The sequence below is a fragment of the Xenopus tropicalis genome, chromosome 9 (assembly GCF_000004195.4).
Source record: "Xenopus tropicalis strain Nigerian chromosome 9, UCB_Xtro_10.0, whole genome shotgun sequence".
In the NCBI taxonomy this organism is placed as follows: Eukaryota; Metazoa; Chordata; class Amphibia; order Anura; family Pipidae; genus Xenopus; species Xenopus tropicalis.
This window is the reverse complement of record NC_030685.2, coordinates 58394078-58406612: the sequence shown is the minus strand read 5'-3', so window position 1 is coordinate 58406612 and position 12535 is coordinate 58394078. Positions and strand designations below refer to the sequence as shown.

Genomic DNA, 12535 nt, shown 5'->3' with positions numbered 1-12535 from the left:
CACACTGCTTGACTCTGCATAATTAGGTTACATAGAGTGCACAGAATCAGAACCATTTACTGTATTTTTGACCTCACATATGTACATTGGCTGATTTCTGGCAAATAACATGTGTTAAGGGAAGCTGGCAAATCTTTTATCCTTATGACTTTAAAGATAAATAGAGGGTAACTTTAAAAGCTGAGGCTGTCACCATAAAATACTCCAAGCAAATAGGCCCTAATGCTGTTATTAATGCTGGAACTGATGTCCTTCTTATATAGCTTCCATGGAAATGGCCTCCATTACAACTTGCAAGTGATGTAGACTGTATGGTCTACATACTGTATATGATCTATTTCTTTTAATATTATAATTGGGTAGTATCTCCCTTTTCTCAATATGTGTTTTGATATATGGTGCTTCTGTTTTAGTAATTGCTTGAGCCAAAGTTGTTTGGGTCAGTGGACTTCTGACAACCAGTCGCTTTCATACTGTTCCTGCAACTGCTCATCTGGTGCACCGGTATGTAGAATAAAAACAGCATCTATTTCACATGAATGTCACTACTGTATTGACACTGGTAAAAGGAAGCTTTGCATATCATCAATAGATCCATTTCAGTCAATAAGTTTATATTGTATTTATTAAGTGTGTTGTGTTTCAGCTTCCATTTGTAAGATTTATATGGCTTCATTTTTTAAAGGATGGACTTGTGCCAGCACTTGTGACTATTGATGAGCAAATTTTTTCGGCAGGCATGGATTTGCAGCAAATTTCCACATTTCGCCATTGGTGAATTGTTTTGCAAAACTTCAGCGTAAATCCAGCACTAAAAAAATCAGCGAGTGTCAAAAAAAGTTGTGGTCGTGTCAAAATAGGCACAGTCACGTCAAAATGAGTGCGATCCCGGAAAAAAAGACGCACACAACAAAAAAGACACACGCGACAACAAAAATTTCTGTTTAGTGAATTTTCCTGTCATTTCGCAAATTTTTCGGTGAAGTGAACAGGAACAGATTCACTCATCACTACTTGTGACTCCCATAGCCTGTGTGTTATTCACTAGCTATTGGCTTAGCTGTTTTTTGTTTTTTGTTTTAAATGTCTAAATGGTATTTAAGGTAAATAAAAAGGTGAAAAATGATGTCAGCAAACTTGTAAAAAAAAAAGAAACAGAATGACAATGAAATGGTTCTCAAGTGGTGGAAACAAGCAGCATTCCACTAGGACTTAGTGGCTGATAAAGAAGAATACTAGGGAGGGAGTAAATGGAGTACCAGGCAGTTACAGGACAGCCAGTTGGTAACCCAAAAAAGTATTACTAGGGATGGAAAAATGTATTAAACAGTGGTGCCTGAGAGTTTGTGGGCCCCTTAAAATAAGATAATGTTTTAGATCACATTCATGTAAAAATATAGAAAATTTCAAAGGGTTCACAAACTTTAACCCTTTAAGCGCCAACAGAATTTTACTTTTCTGTTCCCCTCAGTGCCAGACGTTTTGTAAACGTTCTGTGCTCTCTCATTTTATGGGCATTTATTGGGAGGGGGGGTTAGTTTAGGAAGGAAAACTATATATCGGTTTTTTAAGAGAACCTGAGCTTTCCAAATATGCTTAAGTTTTGTATATTTCCACTTCTGGAACAAGATTTGGAGCTTTAAATACCAAAAAAAAAAGGAAAATTTTTATTTTTCTTGAAATATGGATTTATACCAGAAACATATTTTATTTTATGGGCAAAAATTCAACTGATTCAGAAAGCCTCATGTCTCCCGAACGTGCCAATACCTGATATGTATAGTTTTATGGAGATTTCTGACTTCTATAGATCAAAGACTCCCAGCAGCAAATTACCAAATATGTTCAAAGCATTACAGCAGAATACAGCATACTTAAGATTCCAAAGCCAAAAATCCTGGAACATTAGGTTTACCCCATAAACCTAATATAAACCATATATTTTTGAAAAGTACACATTCTGCTGAATGCGAAATGGGTAACCATGTCTTTATACTCCTAAGTACCAGCAATGCTTTTCTGAATTTAGCAGTTTCTATAAAAAATAATAAAAATTCTAAAAAATTGTCCCAAAGCTTCCACTTGCAAGCATCATATTTCCCACATAACATTAGGTTCCAAGACAAAACATACTAGAAATGAAAGCCAAGGGTTCACTGAACAGTTTGATGCCCATTGTGCATAGGATCACCAATGTATCTGGCATTTAGAGACACCAAAAGCAAGTTAGTGCATATTAATTGCCCAGGAGATCTCTTTAGCTACTGAAAATTCAACACATTTACTGCAGTTTTTTTCCAAGAAAAAACACCCTAAATATGAAAGCCAAGGGTCCACTGAGCAGTTTGATACCCATTATGCATAGGATTACCAAAGTATTTGGCATTTAGAGACCCCAAAAGAAAGTTAGCGCATACATATATCATGGCATATAAATTAGGCGGTGTATTTTTTGGTAGTAGAAATAAATGTGGTAAAAGTGGGAAATAAGTAAGTTGACTCTAGAAAACCTAATATTTTCAGAAAATACATGCCAAATGTAAAATGGGTAAATATATCTTTGTATGGCAAAGCACCAAACAGCAAAGCTAAGCATTTTACCCTATTCCATATCCTACGTTCCAACAGAAAACTTTCTAAATATGAACGCCACGGGCCTACTGAATAGTTTGATGACCAATATGTATAGATTTACCAAACTATGTGGCATACATACCCAAATGAAAAAAAATGCATATGAATTTTTACATCTGACAATCTGAACGCTGCAATATAAGCTCCCGGTATGTGTATTATGTGCCATAAGACCCCCTAACAGTATGGAGACCCTAGAAAACCATATACAAATTCTGACAAAACAAAAATGGGTAAATACATCTATCTACTGCAAACTACAAAGCTATGCTGAAAATCGCCACAAAGCTTGCATTTTACCCCATTATGTTACCCCAAATTTTCTAACGTATCAACATAAAACATTCTAAATATGAACGCCAGTGGCCTACTGAACAGTTTGATGCCCAATATGCATAGAGTTACCAAACTATACAATAAAATCGCTAAAATTCCTCCAAAAACCACTTAAATCAATGGGTTTTTTTTCACCTAGTATAATCTGTAGTCAGAATCACAGTTTGAGTATTTTGGTTTGTGCAAATTAGTTTTATGACAAAATCAAGCAAACAACACCTATGCAGAACTGAAAATGCAATAAAATGGCTAAAAATGCAATAAAACAACTACAAATGTACCAAAATCACATAAAATGTAATAAATTTTATAAATAACATAAAAAAAGTATTGGGCAATGCAGTTAGCGAATACGTTATCGGCAATGGCAATAAAACATTTTTTCTGACTAAAAAAAAAAACGATGCAATAAAAAAAACCACAAAAACCACGCAATTGTGTAAAACTGGCAAAATACGTGTTGTGTGCATGTTGTGAGCATGTGCAAGTAAGTGAGTGCTGTGAATGTGTGAAACCCCCCAAAATGTATACGTGTGTGTAAATATAAATATGTATTAGTGTAATAAGTGTGTGTTTGTGTGCTTTTTTACAATTACCTGGGGTTGGCAGGCAGACAGATCATTCTGGAGAAGGCAGGAGGGACCAAGGACCCGAAGCAGCAGCTTCTTTCTCTGATCAGTGAGTGGGCGATGCTGGGGGGGGAGGCAGGAGAGCAGGAAACGATGGGCACGTAGTAACAACGTGCCTGTCATTTCCTATGGGGCCCTTGTGCGATTGCGCCCCAGGGGCCACTTGTTCCCTGCCTCTGCTTGCTGTCTAGGTGCTGGGGAACAAGCGGGGAGTGAAGGAGCGCTTCTCTACTCCCAAACCTGGAAGTGCAGCACAATGTAGAATCTACGTTCTGTCGCACTTCAGTACCTTTATCCACAGACTGTAGATTTTGCGTTGGGTGGCACTTAAAGGGTTAAAGCACCACTGTACATAGCTGAGAAAAAATAATAGGAAGAGATATAGTTCAACTTTAAGGAATGCCTACAACCAATTAGTCACATGCTGGACAGCATTTCTTCAACTGGAAGGCAAAGGTAAAAAGAGTTTTACTCTTTTTTTTCCTTTTCTTGTAATTATGAGGCCAATTTGTAAACCTTACTTGTTGTGCTTTTTGAGGATATCATTAGGAGAAAAAGAATTCATGCAGCCTTTTCTCATAATGTGGCCACGAATGCTTTGACTCGGTTACCGAATACATACCTCAAAGTTTTTTTTCCCCGCATACAGTAAATCGAGCAATTAGAGGCATTCAGGTGCTTGGATTTCCCTTGTACCAGTGCAGTACACAGCTAGTAATTACTTGAGAAATAAAGATAAAATAAAAGCCTCACATTATGTGATATTTCTCTTAAATCTGCTACAATTCTCATTAACTCACAACTCTGTAACTGCACTATGGAATGTCTAGTAGATTTTACATGTACTGGTTTGAATGATGCACAAACTAGTTAGATTGAGATTTCAAACAGGAGTGCATTAAAGGATTACACTGTTGGTGGTGCTACTGGTTTACAGTGACCTTGGTGCCTTGTATGGAAGGGTCTATTTTGACTGGGTGTGGGTTATAACTTTATATGCAGTGGCTTTGAAGTCAGTTCAAGAAAAGACATAAGAGAAGAAGGTCATTTAAAGGCACCAAAATCATTGCATGCTTAGCTGGAGTCTGCAGGAACTCTGAGGGGCACATTTACAAATCCACGAATCCGAATGGGAAAAAATCGGATTGGAAATGAAAATTTTGCGACTTTTTTGTCGATGTCGCGTTTTTTTCGTATTTTGCACAATTTTTTCGTCGCCGTCACGACTTTATTGTATTTTGTGCAACTTTTTCATCGATTTTTTTCGTATTGAGCAATTGTAAACGGCGGAAAAACCAATCCGATTTTTTCACAACGGCGACGAAAAAGTAGCAGAAAATATACGATAAAGTCGTAATGGCGGCGAAAAAGTTGCGCAAAATACGAAAAATGGCAATGGCGACGAAAAAGTCGCAAAAATACCGATCATTACGAAAAAACCGAATTCGGCCGCTTTCGGTCCGTTTGTGGATTAGTAAATGTGCCCCTGAGATATGTAGCTCCCATAAGATGCAATTTTACTCTTTTTCTACATTCTTAGTAAAACCCTTTGTATTTTTTCTTACAACCCTAGTGTCCCTGACATGACTCCTTTTCACAAATATGCACTGCCATCAATGTGTAAAGGCTATTCAAATGGTCATTTACCCTCTCATCACTGCAATATTTTTGAGTCCACATATTATCCCTTCGCTTTCATTACAATGGTGTAATTTCCCACCATCGGTGCTCCATTTTATTTGCTGTGAACTGAAGTCAGCAGGCAACAAATAAATTTAGCATGCAATGATTTTGGTGCATTTAAATGCCCTTCTTCTCTTGTCTTTACTTGAACTGACTTCAAAGCCACTGCATAGAAAGTTATAACCCACGCCCAGTCAAAATAGACCCTTCCATACAAGGAACCAAGGTCACTGCAAACACCCAAACCAGTAGCATCAAAAACAATGTAATCCTGTAATGCACTCCTGTTTAAAATCTCAGTCTAAATAAAACTTAAAATGGCCATACATGGGCAGATTTAGGTAAAGACACAGAGATACTAGTAGCAGCTACTTGTCACGGCTACAGAAATAGACAATGCTGATCATTTACTGATAATTGTCTCTATGTGGTTTTTAACAACTCTCTTGTCTGGCATTTAGTAGACAAGACAAGTCGCTGGTACTAAGTAGCCCCATGTGTCTTCACCCTTCAATTTTTATCTGCTTATCTGCACTACCCAACAGACCTACCTTACTGGCCAATTTTGGGCCAGATATCGACCAGAAAGGTTTGATTTTCTCATCGGATCATCCAACTTACCCAATTGCCGTCTTTGTAATTTGATTGTTTGGCCCTCCAATATTGGATTACTCTGATAATGCACACCTTATGTGGGCATTAGTGATGAGCGAATCTGTCCCGTTTTGTTTCGCCACAAAATTCGCGAAATGGTAAGAAAATTTGCGAAACGGCGAAACATTCGCGAAACGCATTTGTTGCGCAATTTTTTTTTGTCGCCTGCGTCTTTTTTGTCACCCGCGCTTTTTGTTATGCGACCACGCCTTTTTTATGTGACCCCACCCAATTTTATGTGCGACAAATTTTTCCGCGGCAAATTTTCACGGAAGTTTCGCGAAACAATTCGCCAATGGCGAAATGCGTAAATTTGCTGTGAATCCATGCCTGGAGAAAAAATTCGCTCATCACTAGTGGGCATATCAGTGAAAAGATCCTCTTGTTTGACAACTATGCCAAACATGCAGATACTGTATTATAGTGTATGGCCACCTTTAGTCTAATACAATTTCTAATAATCTTTGAAAATAATCTGTTTTATATTATCATACAATAAAAATGTACATCATACTTTTTGTATTATGCAGGTATGTGATGCATCTTCAGCTGCTCCACCTCATCGTCGGACCTTCTCTGAGCAGATGCTTTATAATGTCTCTGGATATAATATGGAAAGCTATCTCCTGACCACCAATTTGCAGTTCATCCAAAAGCGGTAAGCCCAAGCTAAATAAGGATTGCTCAGTTCTTTCAGTGTCTAACCCTAAAATCTTATCTGTATGAAGCAAAACACCCATGGCTGGTTTACAGATTCAGTCTGAGCAAACTGTATTTCCAGTTTTAACAAAAATGGGCAATGTTTATCTTGCTCTATGCCTACTGTAGATGAAAATTAATCACATCTAAATGTAAATATGCAGATATGGAGGATGGAGCTTTGGAATCCCATGGGAAGCAACTAAGCTGGAAGAACTTACATTTCAAAATCCAAATATGACAATAAGCAAGGTAACAATGTTATTCATAATACTTATATTGTATTGATATTGCTTTAAAAAAAAACAAAAAAACTGAATTCTAATATAGCTTTTCTTGTAAAATGTTTTTGTTATAAAATTCCCCATATAGAATGCATAGATAACAGACAGATGACAGATGCAGAAGAAGGCATTTTTTTAACAATTAATCCAGATAAACTTCTTGGAAAGCAGTGGGTTAATGAATCTGCTGTGTTACTTTAGGTGAAGCAGTCAGACAAGCACAATAACATGTGATACATTTATTATAACATGGTAAAACTGCTTGCTCCATTCTTGCTCTCAGTTTAGACAGGAAATGAGAAACAGGATAATGAATTATAAGACACCAAAATGTCCACACAAGCAGAGGTTACTAAAATCACCACATGTAAAGTGTTTAAGGGTGAAGACACATGGAGCTACTTGTAGTGGCTACTAAAATAGGCACTGCTGATCATTTACTGATAACAGTCTCAACATGTGTTTTAGCTGAGGCAATTCTCAGGGGCCCATTTATCAAAGTACGATTTTCGTATTAAATACGATTTTTTTTGTGTTGTGCTTTCTAAAGTACAAAAATTTTGTATCTTGAAATACAAAAAAAATTGTATCTTATCGTATAATGCCCGAAAAGTACGACTTTTTTCATATCTGAACGATCGTAAACTGCAGGAAAACCTTTCTGACTTTGATCCTTCTATGCATGATATTGGAAGCCTCCCTTAGGACTCAATGGCACTCTGTAGCTCCAACCTGGCCCAAGGAAAGTCTCCCATAGGGCTCAATGGCACTCTGCAGCTCCAACCTGGCCCAAGGAAAGTCTCCCATAGGGCTCAATGGCACTCTGCAGCTCCAACCTGGCCCAAGGAAAGTCTCCCATAGGGCTCAATGGCACTCTGCAGCTCCAACCCGGCCCAAGGAAAGTCTCCCATAGGGCTCAATGGCACTCTGCAGCTCCAACCTGGCCCAAGGAAAGTCTCCCATAGGGCTCAATGGCACTCTGCAGCTCCAACCTGGCCCAAGGAAAGTCTCCCATAGGGCTCAATGGCACTCTGCAGCTCCAACCCGGCCCAAGGAAAGTCTCCCATAGGGCTCAATGGCACTCTGCAGCTCCAACCTGGCCCAAGGAAAGTCTCCCATAGGGCTCAATGGCACTCTGCAGCTCCAACCCGGCCCAAGGAAAGTCACCCATAGGGCTCAATGGCACTCTGCAGCTCCAACCTGGCCCAAGGAAAGTCTCCCATAGGGCTCAATGGCACTCTGCAGCTCCAACCTGGCCCAAGGAAAGTCTCCCATAGGGCTCAATGGCACTCTGCAGCTCCAACCTGGCCCAAGGAAAGTCTCCCATAGGGCTCAATGGCACTCTGCAGCTCCAACCTGGCCCAACGAAAGATTCCCATAGGGCTCAATGGAAAGTCACGATACCGAAGCTTGAATGAATTCTGAAACTTTTGTACTCGGCCCGACAATACGATTTTGTCATGCTTTTTTGTTGAGCTTTTTGTCGCAAAGTACAAAAAAGTCGCACAAATGTATGAAAAGGTCACAGAAAATACGCAAAAGTTGTAACCTTTAAAAAAAAAATACAAATTTTTTGTATTCGGACCTGTTGTACTTTGATGAATATGCCCCTCAGTATTGTCTATGGCAGGATATTTTTTGGTGTTAAGTAGCCATGAAAATATAGCTGCTACTAGTAGCTGTGTGTGTCTTCACCCTTATATGCAAAGATCTGAATGTTAATAAAGGGAGAGGCAGTTTCAGGTGATTTGTTACTTTTCGTTGCCTATCTCTTAGCATAAGATAAGCATAGAAATTTACCATATACTATTTTCTACATCATACCAAAAGTTAATTCTAAGGTGAACTACCCCTTAAATGCATTATGCAAATTATATATAATGTATTGTGTTATATTTACTATTAAATTATTATAATTGCTATTAGTAGTTAATGGTTTAATTGTTTCTGTTCCTGCGCACCATTGCATGTTTTCAGTTGCAGAGCAACTCACAGTAAATGCAGTAAAATACAATTTTTGTGTGTGTTAGTATTGTGTGGTCTCTAATACTCATTTGGTCTCCCTGATTGGCCAGGTCTGGTTTAACAATGATGGTCCTCACAGTCTCCCAGCATTCATTAACAGTTTCAACAATTTCCTTCTGAGATCCAATTTACCAAGCAATGAATCTGACCAATACAGTAAGTAATCCTTCCTGGAATCATGTATTAGCCAAAACCTGCTTAAATACCAGTCCCCTTATCCCTATCATAGCCAAGGTTGTTGTTCAGCCATTGGTAGCTAACCATAGCTCATACATATCAAGTGGATAGAGATTTGGGATTAACATGCTTACCGTTATAATGTACAAGGCAATTGTTCCATAACCAAATGCATGTATGGGTTGAACAATGACTCACCCTTAATATAAGATTCTGTGCTATGAGCTGTGTTTGATTCACAGGCAAAATATGTATTACACTTTAGGCCTCAAAGAGTTGATCAAAATTTACAAAAGCTGTTTTAGGGTTCTTCCATAAAAATGTGTCTGACATAAGATGAATAAATAGCTTACTATTTGAAATCTAGGCACTCGATTATGCAGTTATCTAACCTCCCATTGAGCTATGGGCTGCAGCCGATAAAAATGTAATAAAAGTTTAGTAACTTAGCAACAATACAAACAATAGCAAGGGTGGAATGGATTCTTTGGAGTGCTTGTGGTTTTTTCAGTGAGAAAATAAAGCATTTTGATGATCTCTAGACACCGCTTATTTTCCATAAACACGTTAGATTTAGGCTTACATTTATCTTGCAGTGAGAGGCCATTATGCAGGTCCTGCATTCAATCCCACTGACATTACAGCTTAATTATACCACTATTCATCATGATTACGGCTTTTAGCTTCTCTGCCATAAAGCCAGGGAGATTCCCTTGAGTCCAGTTGCTTGCTGCTACTGCGCCTGTTCCAGTGTGGCTAAAAATAGTTATTCATTCTTTAGGAAACAATGTGGATGAATTGATGCTTTGTTTGTCAATTGCTTGTGCATTACATCTGTCCATTGTCAACATATATTTATGGCAGGATTCACAGTGAAATGATACTGAAGCACACTATAATAGCAGGTCAAACAAAAAGATAGCGTTTCAGCTTGACAAACTAAAAGCTGGTCAAATCCACTTGTTGGACACCATGACTGGACAATCTATATGTTGGGTGCTGGATGTACCAAATCAAATTTGGCCACTATGTGCTTGGCTTAATCAGGATAACCCGAATATTTGGAATATATTAGAGGCCTAGAGAGAGACTCATCAGAAGGGGGCCACATCAGTGGCTTCATACAGTCCTCTCCCAACTCAAATTTATAACCTCAATGATAATTTATTATTATTTATTAATAGCTAGATATCAGTTAGACTTGGCCAATGGGGTAAATCCAATGCTAATCCGCTGAATAGTTTGCAAGCACTTCGCTGCCTTGACTATATGGGAAATACCATGAGTTCATCTTTACATTTCTTCACAAAGAGAAATACCTTATATGAGTATTGGTGGTTTTACCATTGCTTCAGTAGAGGCAAGCAATATGGTTACAAATATACTGTATATAAACATGGTGATAAGCAGAGAAGGAATGTTCGGTGTATACACAACTGTGGTAATTTACTGATAAAAACCAGTACAGGTATAGGACCCATTATCCAGAATGCTCGTGACCAAGGGTATTCCGGATAAAGGGTCTTTCCGTTATTTGGATCTCAATACCTTAAGTCTACTAAAAAATCAATAAAACATTAATTAAACCCAATAGGATTGTTTTGCATCCAATAAGGATTATTTATATCTTAATTGGGATCCATTACAAGGTACGGTTTTATTTCTACATAGAAAAAGGAAATCAGTTTTAAAATTCTGAATTATTTGCTTATAATGCAGTCTATGGGAGACAGGCTTTCCGTAATTCGGAACTTTCTGGATAACGGGTTTCCGGATAAGGGGTCGGATACCTGTATAAAGAACGTTCACATCCATTTTAGCCAAAAACAACACTGAAATTACATTGCCAACACACTGACAGTGTTTGCGTTACTACTTCAATAACCACTTCACTTTTCTCTGACTTTACTGACAACCTTTTTAAACTTTATAAATAGCTGATACTAATAGCAACTGTCAATGTGTGTCAGAATAGTCAAATTACTCCTCTATCCCTTTATAAATAAGGTGCATAATCTTTAAAAATAAATAAGGGTTGTTGTTCAAAGATACAATTCATATTCCACCTGAATTTCAAACAACCACAGCCTAGTAGTTGAGTACTGTGCACTTTAGCTGTTATTCATATACATTTGATCACATTCATTTGATCCTCATGTTCAAATACTCCCTTGTTTAGGTCAAACCACTCCTAGGAACAATTTGCTTTAATGACATTGGAATATTTTATTTGAGGAACAAACTATACTAATGGTAATAACAGGCTTATAGCTTTGATTGTGAGTTCTATAGAGCAAATTATTAGCTGTTTCTCCTTCTAAACAGTCTATGTATTACCCCCATCCCACTCCAGTGCTTGTTTCTGCCTCTCTTGTATCCTACTGAGAAAAAGCTGCCAGTAGAAGTATTAATAGAGATAAAATGCACTAGAATAAAAAAAAAATCCCCCTGAATTAAAATGGCCAGATAAAAGGGTGCTGAAGCTTCGGGGATTTGAAAAAGGATCAAATCCTATTTTCAAGGTTGGGCTTAGTGGTTCCATAATAAAATAATAATAAAATTGAATGAAAATGGATTTCTAAACCATAAATTTGCAGCTTTAGAACTGAAGAAGATTTAGACTCCATGCTGAAAAGCAGATGCAAAATATGGCACCTGGATTATCCCAAGGAACTTAATCTAATCTTTGTGGATATATTTTGTTTAATGGATTTTTTGAAATTGGTGCCAACTACAGAACATTGATTTGTATCTTTATAGCAATAAAAAAAGACAAGGGTTGTGCTGCTAGTTCGTATAGGTCATTAAAAATGACAAGGCATAAATACATTTTGATTCTTTTAACTTCTTACCAAATATGTTTCTATATTATTTTTGATTATTATCTTTTATTTACATAAGGAACTTTCTTTATCACATTCGTGCACACTATGATCAACCTGCTTTTATGTTTTTTAAGTGTGGAAAGAAACCAGAGTATCCTGGGGAAACCCACGCAGACATATGGAGAACATACAAACTGTATAATATATAATCATATGTGCTAACAAGCTTAGTAGATCACTCTGGTAAAACTGGACACTCTTTACAGACATACTGTACATATGTATATATATATTTAAAAGAACAGAGTACCGCACACATAGGGACTTGTGAAAAAAACAAAAAAGTATTTATTGAAGGAAATCCGACATTTCGAGCACCAAATGTGCTCTTCCTTTGTCCCTGAGGAAGAGCACAGTTGGTGCTCGAAACGTCGGATTTCTTTCAATAAATGCTTTTTTGTTTTTTTTCACAAGTCCCTATGTGTGCGGTACTTTGTTCTTTTATTACTTATTTTTGACCAGCACCTAGGGCATTTGATCGCTTGAAGGGTGTGCTCCTTCTGTTCCTGTATATATATACTTATATATG

General features: G+C 37.6%; 1 protein-coding gene across 1 annotated transcript in view; it reads left to right on the top strand.

Annotated features, from left to right (window-relative positions):
* LOC116407817 (ATP-binding cassette sub-family A member 12-like) overlaps nucleotides 1-12535 on the top strand; it is a 50925-nt gene that overhangs the window by 14759 nt on the left and 23631 nt on the right. Inside the window, exons 13-14 of the mRNA XM_031893857.1 lie at nucleotides 414-504; nucleotides 6467-6594. Coding sequence (XP_031749717.1) covers nucleotides 414-504; nucleotides 6467-6594 — 219 coding nt within the window. The remainder of the gene's footprint in view (nucleotides 1-413; nucleotides 505-6466; nucleotides 6595-12535) is intronic.